This window comes from Acinonyx jubatus, chromosome D2 (genome assembly GCF_027475565.1).
Source record: "Acinonyx jubatus isolate Ajub_Pintada_27869175 chromosome D2, VMU_Ajub_asm_v1.0, whole genome shotgun sequence".
In the NCBI taxonomy this organism is placed as follows: domain Eukaryota; kingdom Metazoa; phylum Chordata; class Mammalia; order Carnivora; family Felidae; genus Acinonyx; species Acinonyx jubatus.
Window position 1 is genome coordinate 38,563,802 of NC_069393.1, and position 24,622 is coordinate 38,588,423.

At 44.6% G+C, this 24,622-nt stretch overlaps 1 protein-coding gene across 6 annotated transcripts; it reads right to left on the reverse strand.

Moving 5' to 3' along the window:
* Positions 1 to 742: 742 nt before the first annotated feature.
* Positions 743 to 24,622, reverse strand: DYDC1 (DPY30 domain containing 1). Of its 6 annotated transcripts, XM_053206904.1 has the most exons (9): positions 24,406 to 24,622; positions 24,181 to 24,254; positions 22,078 to 22,159; positions 21,330 to 21,505; positions 20,565 to 20,666; positions 14,306 to 14,398; positions 12,137 to 12,193; positions 11,377 to 11,481; positions 743 to 1,702 (listed from the first exon to the last, which is right to left on the reverse strand). In XM_053206904.1, exons 4-9 carry the CDS (start codon positions 21,474 to 21,476, stop codon positions 1,658 to 1,660), a joined length of 549 nt encoding a protein of 182 aa, XP_053062879.1. In that variant the 5' UTR covers positions 21,477 to 21,505; positions 22,078 to 22,159; positions 24,181 to 24,254; positions 24,406 to 24,622; the 3' UTR covers positions 743 to 1,657. The 6 variants fall into 6 exon arrangements, with proteins under 6 accessions (XP_053062879.1, XP_053062880.1, XP_026918225.1 ...); XM_053206905.1 differs by lacking the exon at positions 24,181 to 24,254; XM_027062424.2 differs by lacking the exon at positions 22,078 to 22,159 and having other exon boundaries at positions 21,330 to 21,492.

Sequence of the window (24,622 nt, forward strand, 5' to 3'; positions counted from 1 at the left end):
GGGTTAATATTTGTTAAACCTGAGTTGGGGTAAAACATATGGCTTATATTAATGTGTGTGCTCTTGTGCATATTCAAAGTATTTCATCATACTGATTTTAAGATTTGAAGTTCATTATATTTGTGAATACTAGAAAACCTTATCTCTGTACAAAAAGAAATCTTGTAAAGCCTCAGCCTCAAGAGGTAGAGCTTTTAAAAACTGAATCTTTGTGACACCTAGTGGCAGCAGAAGGTTACAATCTAATACATGTTTAGAAACTGGGTTCAACATACCACAGATACCTGAATTCTTGGTTTAATTAACCTTTCACAAAATTTTTAAAGCTTGTGCTGTTTGTTTTGATTTGTGTTCTTAGTGGACCACATTTGAACATTAAAAAAAATTTTTTTAATCTTTATTTTTGAGAGAGAGAGCGAGCGAGCAACAGAGAGAAAGGGAGACACAGAATCCGAAGCAAGCTCCAGACTCTTGAGCTGTCAGCACAGAGCCCAACACGGGGCTCAAACTCACCAACCGCGAGATCACGACCTGAGCCAAAGTCGGACGCTTAACCGAATGAGTCACCCAGGCGCCCCTGAGTATCTTTAATGACACTTTGGAATACGGTATTGTCTTGTATACATTAGTCATGGGGCTCAGACTCTGGTCTCCTAAAAAAACATCAATTATGTCACTTCCGGTGTCTCCCACACAAGCCCCCGCCCCCGCCCCCACCCGGCCCTGCCACCCCACTCCCTGGGTCAGTGAGAGCAGCAGAGAGGAGCTCCGAGCTACACACCCAGCTGGCCAGGTGTCCATCCCTACCTCACACCAGTGCCCCCGCCTCATCTCCCCGAGCCCTCAATGGCCCTGTCGAGGTTCCAGATCCAGGTTTTTCCTGTGCCCTCCACGTCCATTCAATCAGCTTCCAAGTCCACCTCTGGAATGTGTCAGACCCATCACTCACTTACTCCCTGCGAGGGACGGGAGGCGGGACCATCAATCGCTCACATTCATGTTCCCCATAAGAACCTAGTTCAGTTCTTGGCGCGTGCGTGGTCAACCCAAGACAAATGTTCATGGAGTAGATTTCCACTGCCACGACCCAGGCTCAGACCCTTATTACCTCAGGCCTAGACTAGGACAACAGCAGCCTAAATACCATCCTTTAAAACCTCTTAAAACTTCTCCCTGTGACAGAGGGCCACATCCTCATCCCTCATTCCCAGTGAAGTTTGTCCACGTGCAGATCTCATTTCCACTCCCGTTGTCAGCAGACACGGTTTAAACTTCTTAGCTTGGGATGTAATGTGTTTCACAACCTGGTCCAGACCTGACGTTGCTCAACCTCCCTCCCCCAGACCCCTGCCCAGACCTACTATTCTTCAAGCTTCCTGAGGGTATTCCCATCTTCACTGCTCTGCTCACATGTTCCTCCTGCCCACCCACCATCAATTCTGCACCTTTGTTCTTGTGTGGGTGTCGTTTGCTCTGAGTCTTTCACTTCCATGCAGCTCTAGGTGGCGTCTCTCCATGTAAAAAGTTAATGGCACTACCTACCAAACTGGCCCTTTGGAGCTTGTGTCCTGATTTATCTGCTTGCTTGTGCCTTTGCCCGCCATCTGGAAGAGTGCATTTCAATGGTACTGACCACCTCTCACACTGGTTTGTGTTCTCAGAAACTAGCACAGTCCTCAGAGGGAAGCCAGCTCAGAGGGATCTGTGGAAATGAGAATTAGATAAAGGGTGAATGGCCATTGATTGCAATTGGGATAAGCCCTTACAATCTTTAATCTGGAGGTAGCTGGCACAGGACTCTGAACAATGTGTTATACAAGCTGACCTCTTATATTTTGGCTAAGAAACCGATCACCTGTGGCTGTGGAACATGAGAGAAAAAGGAGTCGGTATCAGGCTCCCTGTATTGGGCTCGAAGTATAAGAAGCACGGAGGGTCAAGGATGACTCCCACCTTCTAGATTGGGCACTTGGTTAGTAACAAAGCTACCTATCGTGCTGAAGAAATGAGGAAGGGAAAAAGCTACTAAGAAACTAGAGTCAACTCTATTTTAGACAAGGCTATTTTCTAACGTTCTTAGTATCCCACACACATTCAGTAGTTCTGTCAAACCGCATGGGGCAGCAAGGCCAGCTCCAAGGCTCATTAGCGAACTCTGCGTAGTTACTTTCTGAAACTTCATTCCTCCACACATTCAAACACAAGCTCATACCCACAGTCCCACGAACTCCTGATAGAGCCTCCGGCATTAAGAAGTGCTCCCTGTTAGTCCTCTCCCCTCTCCACCAATTTCAAGCCTTCCCACCCAGTCACAAGCCCCCTTCTGTCTTGCCCCAGTCCTTCCAGTTGGGATCAAAGCTGGACAATGGGCATTGACCCTGTTCCTAATTTATGGTCAAGTTCTTTGTAAGGGCCACAGCCTTCCTAAACACTGACTGCTTGGCTGGGCCAAACTCTTGCAGACGCCTCCCATGAGTTATGCCCCTTCTCGTCTCCTCGCCTACCTTGAGCACCGCCCCCCCCCCCCCCATCACCACCATTCCCTGGCTGGGAATCTGCTTTTAACAATGCCACTTACCTCCTGGCCTAGAGCCAAGTGCTGACACCCAGCTAATGGTGAATATGGTAGCCACACACTCCACTGCTGCTCGCACTTGACTTCAGATCCCGCCAGTCTTGTGACAGTCTGCCAATCCTCAATTCTAGCGTGCCTCCATTACCCATGGATGCTGTTCTACCCTTGAGTTTGTTATGGGGCACTGGGGAATAGGACTGAAGAGCTCTAATGCAGACTCCACTTACCTAGCACAGTACCTGGCAGGTAAGACAGCAGCAGCATCAACTTCACTACCTGTTGAGTGCTTACTAAGGGCTAGGCACCCCTATGAAAACTTCACATGAATTGAGTCACTTCATCTTCAGAGCAATACTAAGAGGCAGGCACTATTACTTATTATCCAGATGCGGAAACTGAGGCAGAGAGTAAGCATTATTAAGTGCTTTTTTATTTATTTTTTTTAATGTTTATTTATTTTTGAGAGGGGCGGAGGGGCAGAGAGAGATTGGGAGACACAGAATCCAAAGCAGGCTCCAGGCTCTGAGCTCTCGGCACAGAGGCCGACACAGGGCTCGAACACACGGACCGCGAGATCATGAGTTGAGCCAAAGTCAGACGCTTAGCTGACTGAGCCACCCAGGCGCCCCTATCAAGTGTTTTTTGACTGAATGAACTTCCATTGGGCCCAAAGAGTTGTCCAACATTAATTCTGTGGTCCATTCCCCCGGCAGATGTTTTATTTATTTATTTTTTTAATTAATTTTTTTTAAGCATTAAACAATAGATACTCATTAAAGGCTAAAATATCAACGTTCAGTTTATCCAAGGGTCATCAGGCCCTAGGATATATTAGGTCAAGATGCCCAAAAGGCAATGATACCAAAAGGCAATTATACAATTTACAATGAAAAGCACAACTATTAAATAGGCTGGTCTTTGTATTGGCTGGGTGACACGTTATTGCCACAGGGAAGAAGCTTTCTAGGGGAAGCAAGTTTAAAATTACAAGGTGTTTGCCCCCCACCCCCAGCCGAAAGGCTTCCCCTCCATTACCTTTCCTCTTTTTCATTGCCAATTTTTTAAATATAGTCCAGCCTTTATTAAAACTGGGATGCTCTTTAAAATGCACATTTCTGGTTTTTGCTAAAACTAAGTTAGAACTTCTAAGACTGAGACCCAGAAATGTTTATATTTTAATAGCTTCACCACTCCATCCAAATGATTTTAACGCGCATTAGAGAATCTTTTTCATAAATCTGTACCCACTTCCTCACTTCATGCTGTTTATTCATTTCTCTTTCTTCCTTTTTACTTAAATTGAAATCCAAGTTAGTTAACATACAGGGTTATAATGATTTCAGGAATACAATGTAGTGATTCATCACTTACATATAACATCCAGTGCTCATCCCCCAAGTGCCCTCCTCAATGCCCATCATCCATTTAGCCCATCTCTCCACCTAACACCCCACCAGCAACCCTCAGTTTGTTCTCTGTATTTAAGTCTCTTACGGTTTGTCTCCCTTTCTGTTTTTATCTTATTTTTGCTTCCCTTCCCCTATGTTCATCTGCTTTGTTTCTTAATTCCCCATATGAATGAAATCATACGATATTTATATTTCTCTGACTTATTTTGCTTAGCATTAAATACACTCTAGTTCCATCCATGTTGTTGCAAATGGCAACATGTCGCTCTTTTTGATAGCTGAGTAATATTCCTTTATATATATACACACACACCACATCTTTTTTTTTTTTTATTTTTTTTAACATTTATTTATTTTTGAGACAGAAAGAGGGCATGAACAGGGAAGGGTCAGAGAAAGAAGGAGACACAGAATCTGAAACAGGCTCCAGGCTCTGAGCCGTCAGCACAGAGCCCGACGCGGGGCTCGAACCCACGGACTGCGAGATCATGACCTGAGCCAAAGTCGGACGCTTAACCGACTGAGCCACCCAGACGCCCCCCCCCCCCACCAGCACATGTTTTAAATGCATCCTCACTCATGTACCTGACCAGCCTCTGCCCTTCTCTCCTTCTTTACCAAAAGGATCAGAAGTAGAGAATCCTAGACTGTGTGCGCTGCTCCACTACCCTCAAATATTCATCCCCTTCACTTAAAATGTCTCTCTCTACATTTTCCCCCTCCTGGGGGGAAAACATAATTTCAGAAGTGCTCTCCTCCCTCTTGTCAGTTTTGACCCACACTTAGTACTCCTGGATCCCTGCTCCAACCCTCCTGAGCCACACCTTCAGTCTCTACTTCTGGGCTCACCAACTTTCCTGTTTCCTATTGCCAGAGTACAAGCAAAGCCTCATTTCCAAGGAGAGCATCCCTGCTCAATCCTGCTACACTCTCCAGTCGCTCTCTCTTCGTCACCAAACTTCTCCAGAAGATCACCTCAGTCTTTTTCCTTTCCTTACCAAAATCCATGCCCTTAGCCACACGATCCGAATTTCACTTCCACATCCTGAAACTGTGGAAAGTCCTCAAAGGCCATCCTGGGTCTTTCCACACATCCCTCCCTGGCGTCAAGTACAGACTTTGGAGGCTGGTGTTCAGACCCTCCCCAGTCAGGTTCCTACCCATCTGTCTTTGGCCCAGTTTCCTTCTCATTTCCATGAATTTCACCCACTGAAAACTTACCTCTCCTTTAAGGTTCCTTTGGAAATGTCCTCGCTTTCATGAAGCTTGCTCCAATCCCATTCCCCTAAATTCTTAGCTTCTATTTGCACCAGGTACTTAGTTCCTATTATATGTGCACACAAGCTGTACTTGACCCAAAAGTGCTGTAGGGCAAAGGTCATGCCCTATTCTTATTCCCCATAGTAAATGGCAGGGCCAGGAGGAAGGCAAGGCAATCAGAGTTCCCCATAGCAAAATTTTAGAGGCGCTCATTCTCAGGTTCATGTTAACTGCAGAGATGGCACTTAGATTTGGTTCTCTAAGGGCCACACTTATGCCACCCTGGTGACTACTTATGACCCTTTGACATAGATTGAAAATAAATGAATCTATAAACCAATGAATCAGTAAGACGACAGTGTAATGATTCCTTATCTTCCTTGTGAATGAAATTGGAGAGAGTAAATGTAGAATGCAATCATAATCAGTGAGACAGACAGGCAAGTCTGCTGGGGAGTTTCTAGGAATATAAATAAAAACACCAGGAGGACTCTCCCCTCTTCTTCCATGAGATGCTGTCATGGCTGAATATAGCACCTGGAATTATTGACGGCAGCCACACTGGGAAGAGCCCAAGGATGAGACCGGTGGAGACCAGAAAGGCAGAGCCAAGAGAGAGGGTGCTGGAGCCCTGACCCATCGCGTCTGCGGCCTGCCCATTCTCTGGACTTCTTGTGGGAGACAAGAGATCATTTGATCCATTAAGCCACTTGCATCAAGGGTGTCAGCCTGTTTCCAAGTCAGGGTTTTTGGTCACTTACGTCAGGCAAAATAATACTGAGAAGTGTCATTTCCCAGGAGAGAAGCGTGTGGCAGAACAGGGAGCCAGGCAATTTCTGCACCCTCTTCTCTTCCTTCTTTCAGGAGATGGGTGAATGGGTCTGGGTAAAGGCCCCACGCTCAACCTGGCCTCTCGAGCTCTCGCTCCTGAAGGCCTCGGGGATCAGGACCGTCCACAGCCCCACCGTGCTTCGGTCCTCCACGTGAGAAGCAGATCAGGCGGGCACAGAGAGAACTATCATTCCCCAGCGGCTTCTCTTCAAACTAGCCAGGAGGAACAGGATACTCAGCTTCAGCCTGGTGTCCTGCACTCTCTGGTGGCCTTTTAGCATCTGTAAAGTTGATTCCTTGATTCCCGCTTAGCCCTTTCGGCCTGGTTCCAAGCAGGTTAAGAGACACAAGTCATTCGATACTTCCCAAACCCCCTAAATTCTTCTCAGAAAGTAACCACATTACATTTCGCCAAATTAGGCAAGTTGAAGAAGCAAAGGAACAGGGATTTTCATGAGAAAACGTCTGTGGCATCTGAACTCTGGTTTCAGGCGAAGGTGGACCAACAGAGACAGGCCTTGCCCTCACCTGTGAAACGACGAAAAACCAGCACCGTTTGGTGCGACAAACCACACTGTCCCAGCTGTTGGGACAGTGAACCTGAGGCAACAGAGGACAAAGACCTCTGAGGAACGGGAAACAGTGTTCCCTGCAACCGCATCAGCTCTCTGCCTTGTGGGTGAAGCCCAGTGGTCTCAGAGCCCGGAGTCCAGGGGTACCTCCAGACGGTCCCCCTGAGTCTTCAGCTGAGTAATAAATGCATGGGGAGGAAGAAGTGATAAGAAGCCAAGGAAAGAAACTCTCAGATGACTGGAGGGCACACGAGCTCTCTCAAAGAGAGCTGGGAATAAGTTACCTTTCTGTCAACCATACCTCAGTAAAGTGGTCTAAAAATACAATGAAGATAGTGTCTCTTTCCACAGCCAAAGTGACAGTTCTCATAATTCACTCAACATGGGGCAGTGTCCCTAGAGTGTGTGGCCTTAATGGTGGGACAAAACTTGCCCTAGACTCAATTCTTCTCTGGTCCCACCTAACAAAGCTTCTTGAAAGCAAGACCAGAAAGGATCAAATTATTCCCGAGTACCTTAACGGCATCCAGAAACAAAGCTCACAAATATTTACAGGGATAAAAATATCCAACACCCAAGAAGATAGAATTCACATCTCATCCAATATTACTCGGCGTAGAAGAAGGTTGAGAGAAAAAGCGTCATCTCCTTTTTCACCCCGTTCTACGTCCTCCCTCTTATGCTCAGATCTGGCTGGGGATGCTTCCAAGAGGGCTACCCTGTGTCCCAGAGCCACAGTGATTCACCCCGTGACTAGCCGGCACTCACAGACTCTTGCTGTCAAGCCCCAGCACCAGACTGCCTGGGCTGCGCTGAGGCCAAGGGCCCCCTGAGCCCGCCCTTCCACCCCCAGCCCTCCACGAGGGTGCCCTCACAGGCCCAGGCTGGGGGGCAGGGGGACACATGCTCTCTCGCTGCCTTAGACACCTGCCTGGCAGACTGAGACAGGTCATCCATGCTGGGGACACAGTGCCTGGTGGCCCAACTGACCCGGAAACCATCTCTCCAGGGTACCTGGGACTTTTTTCTAAAGAACATACAGAACTGATACGACGAGATAACATTTCTTTTTAATGAAACCAGTGCTTTCCCCATTATTTTCCCCCCTTTCTCTCTTCCCATTTAAGCAACTTGGCTGTTCTGTTCTCATTGCCTCAGGAAAGATATATGATGACCAAAAGCAGATCTTTTAAATTTTTAATTAATTTATTTTTTATATAATTGTTTTAATGTTTATTTATATTTGAGAGAGAGAGACAGAGTGCAAGGGGGGGGGCAGGCAGAGAGAGGCTGAAGCAGACTCCAGGCTCTGAGCTGTCTGCACAGAGTCCAACACTGGGGCTTGAACTCACAAACCATGAGATCATGACCTGAGCCGAAATCGGATGCTTAACTTACTGAGCCACCAGGGAGCCCCTAAAATTTTATTTAAGAATCCTCTTCCTGGCATTTATGTTTCCATGCCTATACCCTTCCTTAAATAACAGAAAGGATTCAGAATAAAGACTTAGATTTGGAAGAATTTTAAAAAGGAAGCAAAGTTCTCCCTAAAGTTCAAGGTTGGGTGTGAAACTTCCAAGGGGCCAGGAGAGCAGTCAGGGCCCATGGACCACCCAGCGCCCACCCAAGGAAGCCCCCTGCATGGCCTGTGTCCAGCGAGAGCGTCTCTCCAACAGTATCACCAGGATGTCTGCCCACACTGGTTGATCCAGAAGAAATGCTGGGTCTTGGTACCCCAGAACTTGGCATCCTTCCCCATCCAGCCCTATCAGTAAGCGTGGATTAATGGTCCTACAAAGTATCACTGCCGAGCAAACTGGAGAAATCCTCACAGTCCACTTCCAGGGGGGAGCTCAGATCTAAGGCATGTCGAACACTCCCAAGTCCTGCACAGTGGTAGCCCCTTTCACTCTTCACAGACCGTAACCTTCACCTCGGGCAATCTTGTTCTCACACGCGCGCGCGCGCGCGCACACACACACACACACACACACACACACAGTCTTTTCAGCTCATCTCCCATTTGCGCCTTCCGGTTGCTTGGGCAAACTCTCTCTCTTGCTCTCTGAGGAATCCTACAACCAGTTGCATCGGAGAATCCAAAACAACCTGTTAAGGCTACCCTTGAAAGCCCATTTATAAAGCTGTCTTTAGAGAAAAAAAAAAAAAAGCAGAGTTCAGGTTTGGAGGAAAAAAATACAGTTGGGAACCTCATGTTTTGAAACTTGAAACAAGCAGAAAAATGTATTGCTCTTGGGTTGGTTGATCTTACAAATCTTGATCAATGTTTAATGCAACCTAAAAGCAGAATAAAAAGTAAATATACTTTAATACAATCAGAATTGTGAAAAGGTACAAGCCAAAGAAATCAGAGTTGGGGTCAATTCTATGTGACTATGTAAATGAAGCTTTTCGATAGTTTTCGAACTAGTTCAAGTAAGATCCAAACTCAGCATGATAACAACGGTGTTCTCAAGCACAGTGTTTATCAACCCATCCTTTCTTCTCCTTCTCTTGCTCCCCTCCCCCCTTTCTTACTGTTATCCCTATCATTCTTGTAGGGGTCCTCCTCCTGTGTCCACCCCTTAAATGATGGAATGTGTAATGGATGTGCCTGAGCCCCGTCCTGCACATTCTGCACATTCTCCTAGGTACCCGACTCCCTCTCCTAGCTTCACCTAGTCATATGCCGATGACTGCTATGTTCCTATCTCCTGCTTGGACAGCTCTCTTGTCCTCTGAACCTGTACCGCACATCAACTGGTCTTTGGCCACTTACATCTGCGTATCTCAGGGTCACCTGAGACTCAGCATGTCCACAACGGAAGCCATCATTTTCACAAAACCTACTTCCTCTTCTTTTGTTCCTCACCTCAACAAATGGCTAAGCTCTGAGTCCGGTTGGTTGCCCATGGCAGAAACCTGGGCATCACCTTGACTTTCTTCTGTCCCTTATCCTCCCAGCCAATATCAAATCCACTGGGTTCTCCCCATCTCTGCTGTCTACACCCTGATCCTAGCCCTGGTCATCCTGCATCTGGACAGTTATAAAACCTCCTAAGTGGTCTCTCTTTTCCACGCATGCCCACTCGAATCCTCTCTCTCCCCTCTAAAGCCACATCTCCAGTCCTCACATAAACCCTTTCAGTGAATCCCACTGCACTTGCCATACAGAGTACAGTGTGATGTGGCCATTAGCCACTTCTCCAGCTTGGAGTTGCACCATCTCCAAGCTCCGCACAACCCAGCCAGCGTCTGAGCTGGGCCATTCCGTTCTGTGGGAGTGTCTTGCTCTCCCTGTCTGCTGGGCTGAGCTCAGACTAACCCCTTAAGTTTCATTTCCTCAGGAAGACTCATCCAGGCTAGGTCTGTCCTCTTAGGTGCCCTTGGCCCACGCCGCCCCCCACCCCCACCCCGAGGGCAGGAGGCCCATCTGTTCTGTGCATTTGTCTTCGCTACCTCCCTGCGTGGTCCCAAAACACAGCAGACATTTAATGGAACATCTCTACTAACTGATTAGCACCAAGCCCTTCCAGTTCCCCCTTGTGAATAGGCCACCGATGCCATCTCTCTCTCAATTACTGCATTAGCCTCCTAATGGGTGTCCTCACCTCTCTCTCTCCATCCTCCCCTCCATGCTGCTGCCAGAGAGCTTTTCTAAAATGCAGGGCTGATAGCATCAGCCTCCATTGCCTTTAGGATAAAATCTACGGCATCTGGGCACAAATTACCAGGCCTTTCACAGCCTGGTTCCTGTTCCCTCCCCTGCGTGGTCTCTCCTCCTCCCTGCCTCACACCCCCAACTCTCCCCTGTCAGGTCTCTAGCTGTCTTGTACTCTCGAATCCTCCCCCTCGCACCCCCAGCAATCAGTCACCAACTTCCTTCAGGAAGCCTTCCCTGACAGGGCTCCTCCACTGGGCTGGCTGTCCCATTTTGTCAGTGCGCATGGTTAGGTCACTAAATACATCCTCTGCCAGGACAGTCCTGGTCTATACCCGCAGGTCCGCTTAGATTAATAGCTCCCTTGTTCATTGTCAAAGCCTATTGCTCTGGGCAATAAACCACTTGTTCCCTCTAACAATGACTATCAATTGCTTATCCAATCGCCTATTTCCCCCCTAGACAAGGTAAAAAAAAAAAAAAAGAAAAAAAAACTGTTTTATTCACAACATCAGGCACAATGCCTGGTACCTAGAAAACACCATGTGTTTATTAAACAAGCATGTGTACTTATATACTGTAAAAGCATGCACTTTCATTAGGATATTTATTTCATTCTAGTGTTTGCTCCTGAGAAACAATAAGCTGGCCCCCAACATTTAACTTAAAGATTATGTATTTCACCAAATGATTTTAAATATATATCTTGAAGAGATTTTGAGATTTTCAAAGCCTAACTCCAAAATATATATACATCACCCTCTGCATATGGCACACCATGACCTCAGCTCCAGCTTCCAGCTACTTTCCCATCAGTGCTGACACATTTGCAAGGAGCCAGACCTGTGCCCAGCCTGCCCCTGGTGGCCAGCAGCACAGGTCCACAAAAGGGCAGAAGGCCGATTGGGAATATGGCCAGCACTCGGGGAACTGGTTTCTTTCTATGACAGTAAGGGCCCATTTGCCATCCAACCCAGGCCTCATAGGCACTAGGCTTTCCCAGAGTAAAACAAAGCAAACAAACAAACAAATCTGTTTTTCACAAAACACTTTCTTAAGGATACTTACATCAGATAGCATTGGCTCATCAAGTTCTTCCACTCTGCTCAGGTTGGGTGCCCCGTATCGATCGCTAATTTCAGCTAGCGTTTTGCCTGAGTCTGGTGTTATATCCTACAATCATTAAAATTCATTTCTAATATTAGATGAGTTCAAAACGAATACGTTAATTTTCTTTGATTTTGGTAGGAGATTTCTGAATTACAACATCCAAATTCAGTGTCATTAATTAATGGAATGAACCAACACCTGTTAATGGAGAGAGACTTCTAGAGATAAATGCTAAAACTTACTTAAATTTAAGAAATTTAATTTAATACAGAAAATTAACATGTATCATTGGAAGTAAACATATGGTCAATAAATATCTCACGACATTCTGGTTTTTAAAAATGGGTGATGGGCGTTGAGGAGGGCACTTGTTGGGATGAGCACTGGGTGTTGTATGTAAGACATAAATCATGGGAATCTACCCCCAAAACCAAGAGCACACTGCACACACTGTATGTTAGCCAATTTGACAATAAATTAGATTTAAAAAAAAATAAAAAATACAAACGCAAACCAAAAGTCCAATTTTTATCCACTTTGAGATTTTGCTCTAAAGAACACTGTACTCGTGAACTGTTGTTACTAGAACACATACTTGGACTATCAAGTTTGATAATTTCCTTATTAAAAAGTTTAGCTCCTAATGCATCAAAGTTAAGCTTTGCCCCCCAGGACACTCATTCATGTCACGTGACACAGAATAATGTTTCCTTCTCACCTCTGAATGTGAACTATCTTCACTCGTAGGTATGTTTTCTATATTCATTCCCATCTCCTACAATATATAAAAATGAAGAAAAATATTTGAATATACTTTCCATTTTGATTCCATGTTTAATGTTCAAGAAGGTTTATTTTTACATAGTGCTATGATCAGTTTAACAGCAAACATGTCATCACTTTTAAAAGGGTGACCTGAATACATTTAGTACAAAACTGCAGCTCACAGTCTCACTTAACACTTGACACTAATAGAAAACCATGTTTTATTTATAATTGAACACGACTCTTTAAAAAGTGAAATGATCTGAGACATTAAACCGAAAGCCAAATTATTAGTCAGGGTGACAAGTGACAAAACAAAAACTTTCCTTCCATTTGACATCACTGAATCCTCACCAGAGAGAAAGGGGATATACGTCCCCATGTATTTAAAAAAATTTTTTTAACGTTTATTTATTTTTGAGACAGAGAGAGACAGAGCATGGACGGGGGAGGGGAAACAGGCTCCAGGCTCTGAGCTGTCAGCACAGAGCCCGACGCGGGGCTTGAACTCACGGACAGCGAGATCATGACCTGAACCGAAGTCGGCCGCTCAACTGACTGAGCCACCCAGGCGCCCCAACGTCCCCATGTATTTATGTGTGTGTGTGCACATGCATGTATAACCACGTGCCCTCCAACATTCAGACTGAGATAACATCAGCATCTGTGTTTTGTTAACTACGTGTGTTTTCAGACTATGTATAGGGTTTTGAATTTATCTTTTTTGTGTTTTATCTTAGTATTTTATTTTTTTAAGTAGGCTCCATGCCCAACACGTAGCCCAATGAGGAGCTTGAACTCACAGCCCTGAGAGCTGAGATCAAGTGTCTGACACTTAACTGACTAAGCCACCAGGTGCCCCTTAATTTATCTTTTTAAGAATCTCATTTTTTTTTCAACGTTTATTTATTTTTGGGACAGAGAGAGACAGAGCATGAATGGGGGAGGGGGCAGAGAGAGAGGGAGACACAGAATCGGAAACAGGCTCCAGGCTCTGAGCCATCAGCCCAGAGCCTGACGCGGGGCTCAAACCCACGGACCGCGAGATCGTGACCTGGCTGAAGTCGGACGCTTTACCGACTGCGCCTCCCAGGCGCCCCAAGAATCTCATTTTTGATTTCAATCCATTCTTCCACCTTTCAAAAAAGTGCTCTAAATAATGATACTCTCATCTAAGCCATGAATAGACATATTCAATGAAACCTACTTCTATTTTTCATTTTAATTGTGGAATAAATCGAGGCTGGTTATAAACATAGAATATAAAATATCCAGTTGAAAGGTATAACTCAGTCCTTCAGAAGTTTGGTCTATGTGACACACACATTTTGGATCCCAGGGAACATTGGCCAAACTAGAGGTCTGACATTATATAGACAGTCAATGGAAACAGACTTTTTTTTTAATTATTTTTTTAATGTTTTTATTTATTTTTGAGACAGAGACAGAGCGTGAGTAGGGGAGGGGCAGAGAGAGAGAGGGAGACACAGAATCCCAAGCAGGCTCCAGGCTCCGAGCTGTAAGCACAGAGCCCGACGCGGGGCTGGAACTCACGAACTGTGAGATCATGACCTGAGCTGAAGTCAGACGCCCAACCAACTGAGCCACCCAGGCGCCCCGAAACAGACTTTTTAACATAAGTCCCTGCGTAATTGAATGAAAGACATGAAACAGCCATATAAAAATATTTTGAAACGTAAAAATATTGTTGATAACACATCTAACACGAGGAAGAAATATGCGACTGTCTCAGAGATCAGAACACCCTCAACGTTACAAAGAACTTAACCTTCAACATCAGCTACCATAGTCAAGGACCACTGTGCCTTGACTAAAATGTTGCTAACATTCCCAAGAGAGAACTCTACTGCTCACAAAGCAGTTTCACGTATACGGTCTTGACTGATCCTCATGACAAACCAGTAAGATAGTGCTAGTGATATCTTGTTATTCTTATTTTTCAAAAAGGCAAAAGGAGACTAACAAGGTTATAAGACTTGTGTCATTCACACAGATAATGTGTAGCACGCCTATGAATCCCACGTTATAACAGCTAGAAGAAACAGTTTGAGGGTTCTAAGAGGTTTTAAATAAAGCGGGCAGGTATAAAACTTCAAATTACCTTCTCTAATTGTTCCTGAGCTCTGTGTAGTTCTTCTACTCTTTGTCTCTCTTTTTCTTGCATTTCCAACTCCAGCTGGAATGCCAGCTGTTGCTGAATATTCAGAAATAAATAAGTCATGTTAAAGTCAGATCAATTGCCAGGAATTAACTCTAATCACTCTGAAATGTCCCAGGATAATTAAGTTTATACCTACGTAAATTTCAGACGCTTACAAGAATAAATGATCACAGCCGCCTAATACTTTAGCTTTTACAAATATTTCCTGAAGTCTAACATAAAAAAGGAAGCTTCCTTAATTGCTAATTTGCAGAAAAGAACACTCTGCACAAAATCATGTTATTTTCTCTGTTCTTCTTAGAGCAACATATGAGATTGTCGTACTTTTTTTCAGATAAAATCTCTTCATCCATAGATAGGTCTTCAAATAGCCAAACCTTGGTTACAGAAGAGTGGATGAGAAAACCTTAAGTATATTATCTGAAACCACAGATAATCAACAGCATATTTGGTTCCAACTCAACAGACATGCCACACTAGAATAGGGGTCAGCAAACTAAATTCTGTGGGCCACATCTGAACCCAGTCCTGTATTGTACAGTCCATGAGCTAAGAAAGGTTTTACAGTTTTAAATGGCTGAAAAATACTGAAAGAATAATATTTCGCAACACATGGAAATTACAGAAAATTCAAATTTCGGTGATATAAACAAAAGTTTTGTTGAAACACTGCCAGGTTCATTTGCTTACTTATTGTCTGTGACTGGTTTTGCAGAACGGCGGTTGGGTAGTTGCAACAGGGACCATAGGTGGTACTCTCATCATTTTGTGCTCCGCTCAGCACACTACAAATCACAGTCATGCCATTTTATCTCAACAGTTCTTGGTGTGGCATGGTATCACCACACCATGACATTTTTTAAAACAGTGCACACCCATCATGTCAAAACAAGAAAAGATGTGGATTTGGAATGTTGCTCTCTGAAGATACAGTGGAGAGTGGATTATTTTATTATCAAATTAAATGGCAAAGTATGGTGTTTACGAAGCAATGATACTTTATTAAAAGAATGCAATACTGGGAATGCAAGCTGGTGCAGCCACTCTGGAAAACAGTATGGAGGTTCCTCAAAAAACTAAAAATACAACTACCCTACGACCCAACAATTGCACTACTAGGCATTTATCCAAGCGATACAGGTGTGCTGTTTTGAAGGGACACATGCACCCCCATGTTTATAGCAGCACTATCAACAATAGCCAAAGTATGGAAAGAGCCCAAATGTCCATCAATGAATGAATGGATAAAGAAGATGTGGTATATCTATAGAATGGAATATTACTCGGCAATCAAAAAGAATGAAATCTTGCCATCTGCGACTACGTGGATGGAACTGGAGGGTATCATGCTAAGTGAAATTAGTCAGTCAGAGAAAGACAAATATCGTATGACTTCACTCATATGAGGACTTTAAGAGACAGAACAGATGAACATAAGGGAAGGGAAGCAAAAATAATATAAAAGCAGGGAGGGGACAAAGCGTAAGAGACTCATAAATATGGAGAACAAACAGAGGGTTACTGGAAGGTGTGTGGGAGGGGGGATGGGCTAAATGGGTAAAGGGCACTAAGGAATCTACTCCTGAAGTCATTGTTGCACTGTATGCTAACTAATTTGGATGTAAATTTTAAAAAGTAAAATAAAAGGGCACATTTTGTAAAAAAAAAAAAAAAGAATGCAATACTACCAGACTAAGCACGTGTCATCACAATATTCTCAGCCCACATGAAAACAAAGGTCAGAAGTATTAGAAAATTTAAGCGGAATTACTTCATCACAGGATTTCTTCACAAAAATTAAAAATAGAAACGAGACTGCAATGGAAGCAAGTTCCCAAGTGGTTCCTTTGTTAGCGAAACAAAGACGCTCACTTACCAATGATGATTTAATGACGCGTTTTGATTTCAGTGTCCTGGGGGCAGAGGGTGGGGTGGGGGGGGGGGGGGACTTACATTAAGATTTTGGTGAAACAGTTGCTCAAAGAGTTGATGGCTTTGGGAGCAACATCAACAGGCAATTAAAAACAAGGCGAATTATTTTGAGCGATTTTCCTTGGCTCCTGATGGGTAGACTAATGTTCCCAACACTGCTCAGGGGTTACTGTTTACTGGAATCAAGGCTGAGGGTTTTTGTTTTGTTTTGTTTTTTGGAGAGAGAGACAGGGGAGAGGGAGAGAGAGAATCTTCAGCAGGCTCCATGCTCAGCGCAGAGCCTGACTCGGGCTTGATCCCACGACCCTGGGATCACGACCCGAGCTGGAACCAAGAGTAAGACGCTCAACCGACTGAGCCACCCAGGCACCCCAGGGCTGAGTCTGAAGTGACTGAAAGATCAGCCTCTATGAACAGTCTTCATGGGACAACTACAGGCAAGAATATTTTCAAAGAAGTCGAGAAACATTAATTCAGTACAACCAGCAACGAAACCTGCTAAGATGTGTTACAACCAATGGTGAACGGAAAGAGGCTTAGTTGGACACGTTTACCAAGCTTGTGAAAACACAGCGTGGAGAGCCTATGAGTCGTGGCCGTATTGCCCACCAGCAGGTGCTCTGCAGGAAGCGTCACGTGCTCTTGAGCCAGCGGGACCAGCAGCACCTTTCCTTCACCCTTACGAGCATGCCCATCATCAGTTCTGTGAATTTGTGTCAGGAACGGAAACCGAATAAATCTAGGCTTGCCCTACCACACAGCAGTTCCACGGCTTCACCGTGAAGCCGAAATTTGAATTTTCTATACTGGCCATGTATCATGAAATGAAAACATGGTAACAGTTTAGTGTGAATTTTGGGGCTCGGGACCAAGATTGAAATTTTTCTGAATGAGAAGAATCATGTTCAGTCACTATTATCAAACCGTAAATGGCTTTGGAAATAAGCTTTTGCTACAGACCTAATAATGTTTTTAAATCGATTCAAACTAAACATACAAGGTGAAACAGCACTAACATGTAAAAATTTAGCCCTGCAGGACAGACATTTCAACAATACCTCATGTTTGAATCACCATGTCAAGCTGCCTCATTCACTTCCCATGCAGGCAAAACCTAAAACAAGAAACTAGACCCCCATCCCCACACAAATCTGCAGCAGGTATATTTCCCAATCTCAAACTATAGATCCAGAGTTTTGTTGGGTTTTTTTTTTGGCCTTGATTTAAGTGCAAATTAAATTTCCATATCCCCAAATCCATTTAACTGTGTGATTGAGAAGCTTTTACCAACCTTCAATTGGAAGTGATTAATCTACAAGGTAATGACATGCCAAAAGGCAAAACAAGATAAAAATCTAACAGAATTCTACAAATGCATTCCAGGAGATAAATATGGTCAAAATTATATGCACATGGACTGATAATCAGTATTTGGCAGGAAGCATCTCTAAGCTATTTTCAAAGATGGAATACTAAAATCTCATTACAGATCAGCATTCACAGATAAATATTTTCAATCAATTTTGATGATAAGGAACATTAACTCTGAACTCCAACTAAGTGAAATATTATCTTTAAAAAATAATTTAAGTCTTCCAAGTAGTAAGCCGGATTCCAAAAAGAAAGTTATATTTTGCAGTCAATTTTATTTTTTTTAATTTTATTTCATTGACACAACATTTGTGGAAATTTGTTCTCTCTTGCTATGTCTACATAATACTCCATAATACATACATATCCCATTAAGAGCATTTAAACATTTTTTTAAACATTTATTTATTTTTGAGACAGAGACAGAGCATGAACGGGAGAGGGTCAGAGAGAGAGGGAGACACAGAATCTGAAACAGGCTCCAGGCCCTGAGCTGTCAGCACAGAGCCCGACGCGGGGCTCGAACTCACGGACCGCGAGATCATGACTTGAGCCCAAGTCGGACGCCTAACCGACTGAGCCACCCAGGCGCCCCAAGAGCACTTTAAAGCTATGCTTTTAAAACACATCTTTTAAAAGTAATACATTTTGACAACTAAAGAGATAATAAACAGGAGTTAATATTTGTTTACGAAAGGTCGTTGAAGGGAATTTCTTGGTAATTTTGTGTCATGCACGCTAGGATAAAAGTGATGGGTAGGTAGCCAAAGTGCAAGAACACATCACTCAATCCACTTGCAGATATTCGCAGAGGAAGTGAGATAACTAATCTCTCAACAACAATGCAAAATGTACTTGGCAAATACCAACCACATTGGTCATCAGAACCAGTGCAACATTTTCGGGAACATTTCAAAACCCAATTCCCTTCTTCACACATGAGTAAAACCATTAGAAAAGGTATTCAAAAAACAAAACACACAAACAGACAGACCAGCTTTTATACCTCCTCAGTAAGCTCTTAAGTAGAAAATGGCAGTAAAAATACTTCCCGGTTCACAAGGGCCCGGGGTTTACTGGAGAGTGCTTAAAAATTAGTAGCACTAATTGCGAGAGCAGGGAAGTGACCAGAGTCCTGAAGCCCAAGCTCACTTGATCCAATGGACTCCGAGTGCCTCTATGTTTCTTTGCATCTCGGTCTCACTCTCTCCCAAGCTCTTCTCTGGCGCTCCCTCCTCCCGACCCACGTGCCCCTTTTCCTCGTCTCATCTATTTCTGCCCACCAAGCTATTTCTTTAACTGGTCACAAAATCTTCTGGAGACTATTACTGTTATCTTCCATTCCCCATACAATGCTCAGGGTTTAATGCACAGCGGATCACTTCACACTGGTCAACAGGATACCGCGAGAGGAGTGCTTGATTTCTAGTATTGCCAGCTTGGATCTAAGTAACACAAAGTGGATGAGTCAAAGAACGTTAAGTGCCTCTACATTTGTGACGTAACTGCCTTGGGGAAGGAGAACTGTTGAGAGGTTCTCCTTATTCTGATAGAAGGGGGCAGACACTGGCTGTAGAAGCTGAAGAACAAGGGCAGCTTCTCGAAAGTTGGGGCAACTACAGCAGACACTCACCCATTTGGATGATCGTTTGACACCCAACTCAATGCTTTGCCACCTCCTGATAGGAATTAGCCAAATGATTAGATAAAAAGAAGATTTGGAAGCAGTAAAGTTTTCAATAGCCATATCTGTCTAAGGTGCCTAGAATGTTCTACCCAAGTATCAGGTATGAGAGTTTAGGCAGAGAAACTATTTGCCATGTCTATACTCTCCTTCTTATCCACACACCCAAATCACGGGCTTCTTTCCCTTTCGCAAATGTGTAGCTGTGACTCGAGACTCTAGAGTTAAGTACTATGTGGTAGAATGGTAAGGATAACCTAAATTTAGTTCAGAGGCTCTTCAAAAATTAAATCGGTCCAGAAGCCACTCTGGAACTTTCCCTATCTTGTTTACACTCCAGGACTCATCCCTTAAACCGTTCTCTTACCAACATCTTCAGCTCCCTAATCCCGTTACCCCAAACCTACTTTAGTCAAGGGGTCTGCCCCTTCCACATCTTCACTCAAATATCTGGCCTAAGTGGAGAAAACCCATAATCATAAAACCAAACCAACTGGCAACATTATAAATGCCTGGTCTCTAACTCTAACAGGGTACTCCATGCCACCAAGCAATGCTAAGTTTCCTGGTCAACTCTAACATCCTCCAAAGCCACCATTTCAAACCCTCACCGCTCTTCCCACACCTCCCACTTCATTGCCCCATTCTTGGAAGATGATCATGGTCTCTACTTCATAAAGAAGAGTCATTCAGAAACTGCTTTCAACTTTGTGCCACAAAACCTATACACCCACGTGTACCCAGACTATCCTCTCCCCATTTCTTAACGTCAACCGCTCCCTTCCCCGCTGCTCCTAAAAAAACCCAGCCTCCCTCCTTGAAAATCTCCTTGAAAGCATTACCTTCACTCACCGTCTCCCCCGTTATCCTCCCCCCTCCCCAACACACTGCTCCTATCAAGGTCACCAGTGGCCTTGAATGAGCACTTCACAGTCTTGCTCTCACTCAACCAGCAATTGACTCCTCGGGTCTCACTGAGACGCTCTCTCCCCTTGGCTTCCATGAGAACACACTCCCTGGGTTTCCTCCTACCCCAGCTGCTGCTGCTTCTCTAGCAAAGAAGGCGTAGATACAGAAACACAGAAACATGAAGATAGAAGAAAGCCATTCCTAACTGACTAGCAATGGGGAGTTTTTCGCCATTTGGGTCACACCACACTGAGGCTGACCCCACTAATTCCAGTCACCCCTGAACCCCCACGCTTGTCTCACCTGCTGAATCAGGAGCTCCTCTGCTTTGAGCCTCTCCATCATTTCCTGCTCTATCAATGCCAGTTCTCTCTCACGCTCCAGGCTGGCCATTTCCTTCTGTCTCTAGCAGTGTTCAAAAATAATATCAAGTGACTAAGTGGAGATAAAACAATCTGTGAAAACAATCTTGAAAGCATGTTAATCACCAACAATGGGGAAAGGGTAAGCAAATTTTACTTCACCCGTGTGGAAAATGTGTAACAATTTGGGGAAATGTGTGTTTTACTTGAACAAAGAGCATAAAATTAAAATTATACAGTGGGTATGTTCACGATTATGCAAAAAGAAAAACTACAAATGTATAGAAAATGTATAGAAAAAAGACTAGAAAAAGAGGTCTTCTCTGGGTATTTTTTTATGTTTTTGATATTGTCCAAGTTGTTCTATAATAAACATGCTATTTTTATAAACAGAAAGAAAGAACACTTGAACTTTTTAAAAAAGCAAATCGGACCAATTATTTGACTCTTCTACTGTTTTTTAATGCTTATTTATTTATTTTGAGAGACAGCACATGCAAGTGTGCATGTGAGCAGGAGCAGGAGAGGGGCAGAGAGAGAGAGAGGGAGAGAGAGAGAATCCCAAGCAGGCTCCACGCTGTCAGCTCAGAGCCCACCAGATGCAGGGCTAGATCTCAGGAATCATGAGATCGTGACCTAGTCGGACGCTCAACCAACTGGGGCATCCCTCACTCTTCTAATTTTCTACAAGAAGGTCCCCACTTACCAGCTGCTCCATGGTCACATTTTCCTTATATTTGTAAATCCACAATGCTAAATATTCTATTGGATCCACTGGACGAATTCTCGCCACTTCTGCAAGACCTTGAGTTAGACACGTCCCAAGGCACTTTTGAAGATATGTCGACTCCATTTCTCACCCCTAACCTCTAAAAGGTAAATGTTTTTGCATTAATGCAGGAAATGTTCAGTAAGGCACAATAAAAGTAGAGTCCGGCGAGGCCAACAAAGCGTTACATCCTGTCGTGGATGTAACGTGGGCGCCCCCCCCCCCCCCCCCCCGTCAGGGATGACACAAAAAAGCTGGCTCTGGGGAAACTTCTCACAGTTTCCAGAAAGCCTCCACAGATGTCACTACAACTAACACTAAGATGCGCTTTCAAAATCCTGAAGGGCTTTCGAGTCCAGGAGTCAGAGAAGAGCAACAAACAAAACCCCCAACCAGCAAAAGGAAGGAAATAATAAAGATTAAAGCAGAAATAAATGATACAGAAACTAAACAACAACAACAAAACAACGACAAAAAAAGAAAAAGGGTTACTGTCGTTGGGAGCTGACTATACGCCAAGCAATGCATGTGTCACTTAATCCTCACAACATGGGTAAAAAAATCGGTATTATTTATCCCCACTGTGTGGATGAGGAAGCCCAGACACAAGGAGTGTAAGTCCATATGGTGGAGATGGGATTCATACCCAAATCTTCATTCCAGAGCCATTAACTTCATGACTAAGATGTTCCTCCCAAGCCATGGGGGTCCGTTTTAGAAAACATCACAATACTCCACCTCAAGAAACCACAGAAGTCCATAAATCTCTAAGGACAAAGAATAAAAAGAATTCAACCTTCAAAGGATAGCATAAGAGGCTCCTCATGCTTTGGCCCCAATTTCTTCGCCCGCTCACCTCCAGACATCTCCTCTGCCACCAGCACATCCTGGGCTCTGACTATACTAAACATTCTGCCATGCTGCCAGTCACACCTTGCACACTTCAGTCTCCAGGACTGTTGTGCATAATGATTCCTCACCATCTCCCAGGCTGGGAAATGTCTCTCCTCACCCGCGAGATGTAGGTCATCTCTCATTCCCTGAGCCTTCCCAAGCACCGTAAAGAAATTCTTCCTTCTCCAAGCAACTCACACAGCACCTGTCATACAACCTGAGAATCATCTGTGTACGTGCATGTCCGTCCTCCCTCTAGAAGACAAACTCCTCCAGCTCCTCAAGGAGTGTGTTTTAATCACAGGGCAGACACGCTGGTTCCCCATGGAGCAAGTGAACGAGTTTCTCCATTCTCCCAATAATGTCCCAGTCTATTCAGTTATGAAGATGGACAGGAATAATCTTAGACCAGATTTAATTTTTTTTTGAGAGAGAGACAGAGCATGAGCAGGGGAGGGAGAGAGGGAGACACCGAATTGGAAGCAGGCTCCAGGCTCTGAGCTATAAGTACAGAGCCCGACGCGGGGCTTGAACCCATGAACCGTGAGATCATGACCTGAGCCAAAGTCAGATGCATAACCGGCTGAGCCACCCAGGTGCCCCAATCGTAGACTGGATTTAAAAGAGAGAAGAGAGAGAGAGAAAGAGAGAGAGAGAAGGAACGAAGGAAGAAGGAAGGAAGGAAGGAAGGAAGGAAGGAAGGAAGGAAGGAAGGAAGGAACAAGGGAAGGAAAGAAATGTAGCAACAACTGCATCTCAGGTGCTTTGAAAAAACTAATCACCCTCAAATTACCCTCACGGCGTCCAGTCTCTTCTGAGAATCTAATGAGATATAATCGTTGTTCAACAAATATATACTGTGTGCCTATATGTCAGACATGAGCAATTATAGAGCAGAGAATGCCAGCATGTCTGGTCCTGTCCCTGGACAGATGCACCTAACATTCCGCCTAAAATTTCAGAAACAACAACCTCCTGAGGTTCATCCATAAGGCCCACCTCTTCTCTCTCATTTGATGGTGGTGAGGGTACAAAATGGTATAGTACCCATGGAGAGGAATTTAACAATATCTAGAGAATTAAACAGATATTTACCCTTTGAACTATCTGTCTCACTTCTGGGGATCCTATCTTGCAAAAATATGGAGTGATGATACATACACATGGTTATTTTGCACCGTTATTTAGAATAGTCAAGCTGCAACTGTATCCAAAACTTCTTCATTAAGGGACTGACGAAATACAGCAACACAATGAATTACTGTGCATATAAAAGACACGAAGAAGGTCTCTAAAATAGGGAGTGACCTCCAGGACACTGGGAGAAAAAAAAAAAGCAAGGTGCAAAAATTGTATATAGTATGTTTTGTATTAACAACAGCAGTGGAGAAAGGAATGTGTATATGTGTACATAAGTGCAGCCATAAAAACTTAAACTCTAAAAACTGGCACAAATGAGCCTAATTCCCTATCAAGCTTAACCATACAGAGAGAATGACAGTATTACAGATGAGTTTGAGACACGGTATCTTCACTGTGCTTCTTCCGTGGGATATACTCTAAAGACAAAAATAACTACATTGACAGGTCAATGTCATCTGAAGTGGAGTAACACAAAACAGGCAACAGATTACTGAAAATACATGGGAAAGGGACCATGTCCCCAAGGAAGAAACCTCTGGCCTAAGAGCGGCTCCCAATGGAGGGTCAGTCTCGGATCTTTGGGCGTGGCTTAGCAGAACCCACGTAACATCTGCTACCTCGCTTGGCATGTTTCCTGTCCATGAAATGACAATACCCATACACAGGTTCTTGCAGGGAATGTTACTTATCATATACACCAACGGGAGCATCGGCGCAATAGAAGAAAGCTCTTTCCCACAGAAACAGCTACCTCAGGCCCGTAGAAGTTGTCACAAGAAGTACAAAGAAGTCCTTTTGCCCATGCTTAGGAGAAAGCCGGCCGGCCTAGTGAGAAAGGAGGGGCCCGGGTAGAGTTTCCAATCCTCTCCACCCGGCGGCGCAGTGCCGCCAGCGGGGTGGAGGGGGAGGAGAGGGAAAGTAAGAGGCGGAGGAGGAGGCGGTAGCAACGGCGGCCGCTCCCAGGCGCTGCACTAACCTCGCTCTGCTCGGGGAGCCCAGGCGTCGCCTGAGCCCCACACCACTCACAAGGTCCAACGGCCCGAACCACCGCGCGCGCGGGACCCCAGCCAAGCGCCAGCAACAGGTCTGGGCGGCGCCCGCGCGCTCAAAGTCGCTAGGCATCTCCCGTCGCTAGGCAACGAGCGCGCGCCTCGGGACGCGAGAAGGCGCGCTGCCGCGGGGAAGGGACCCCG

Bases quoted from the DNA above. Each gene is read 5' to 3' on its own strand.
- DYDC1 (XM_053206905.1), bottom strand. From the start codon at position 21,476: ATGGAGTCGACATATCTTCAAAAGTGCCTTGGGACGTGTCTAACTCAA. The intron at 12,194-14,305 runs GTAATTTGAAGT...TATATATTGTAG, and splicing joins CTCAGGAACAATTAGAGAAG to GAGATGGGAATGAATATAGA. The intron at 11,482-12,136 runs GTGAGAAGGAAA...TAATGATTGTAG, and splicing joins AAGATAGTTCACATTCAGAG to GATATAACACCAGACTCAGG.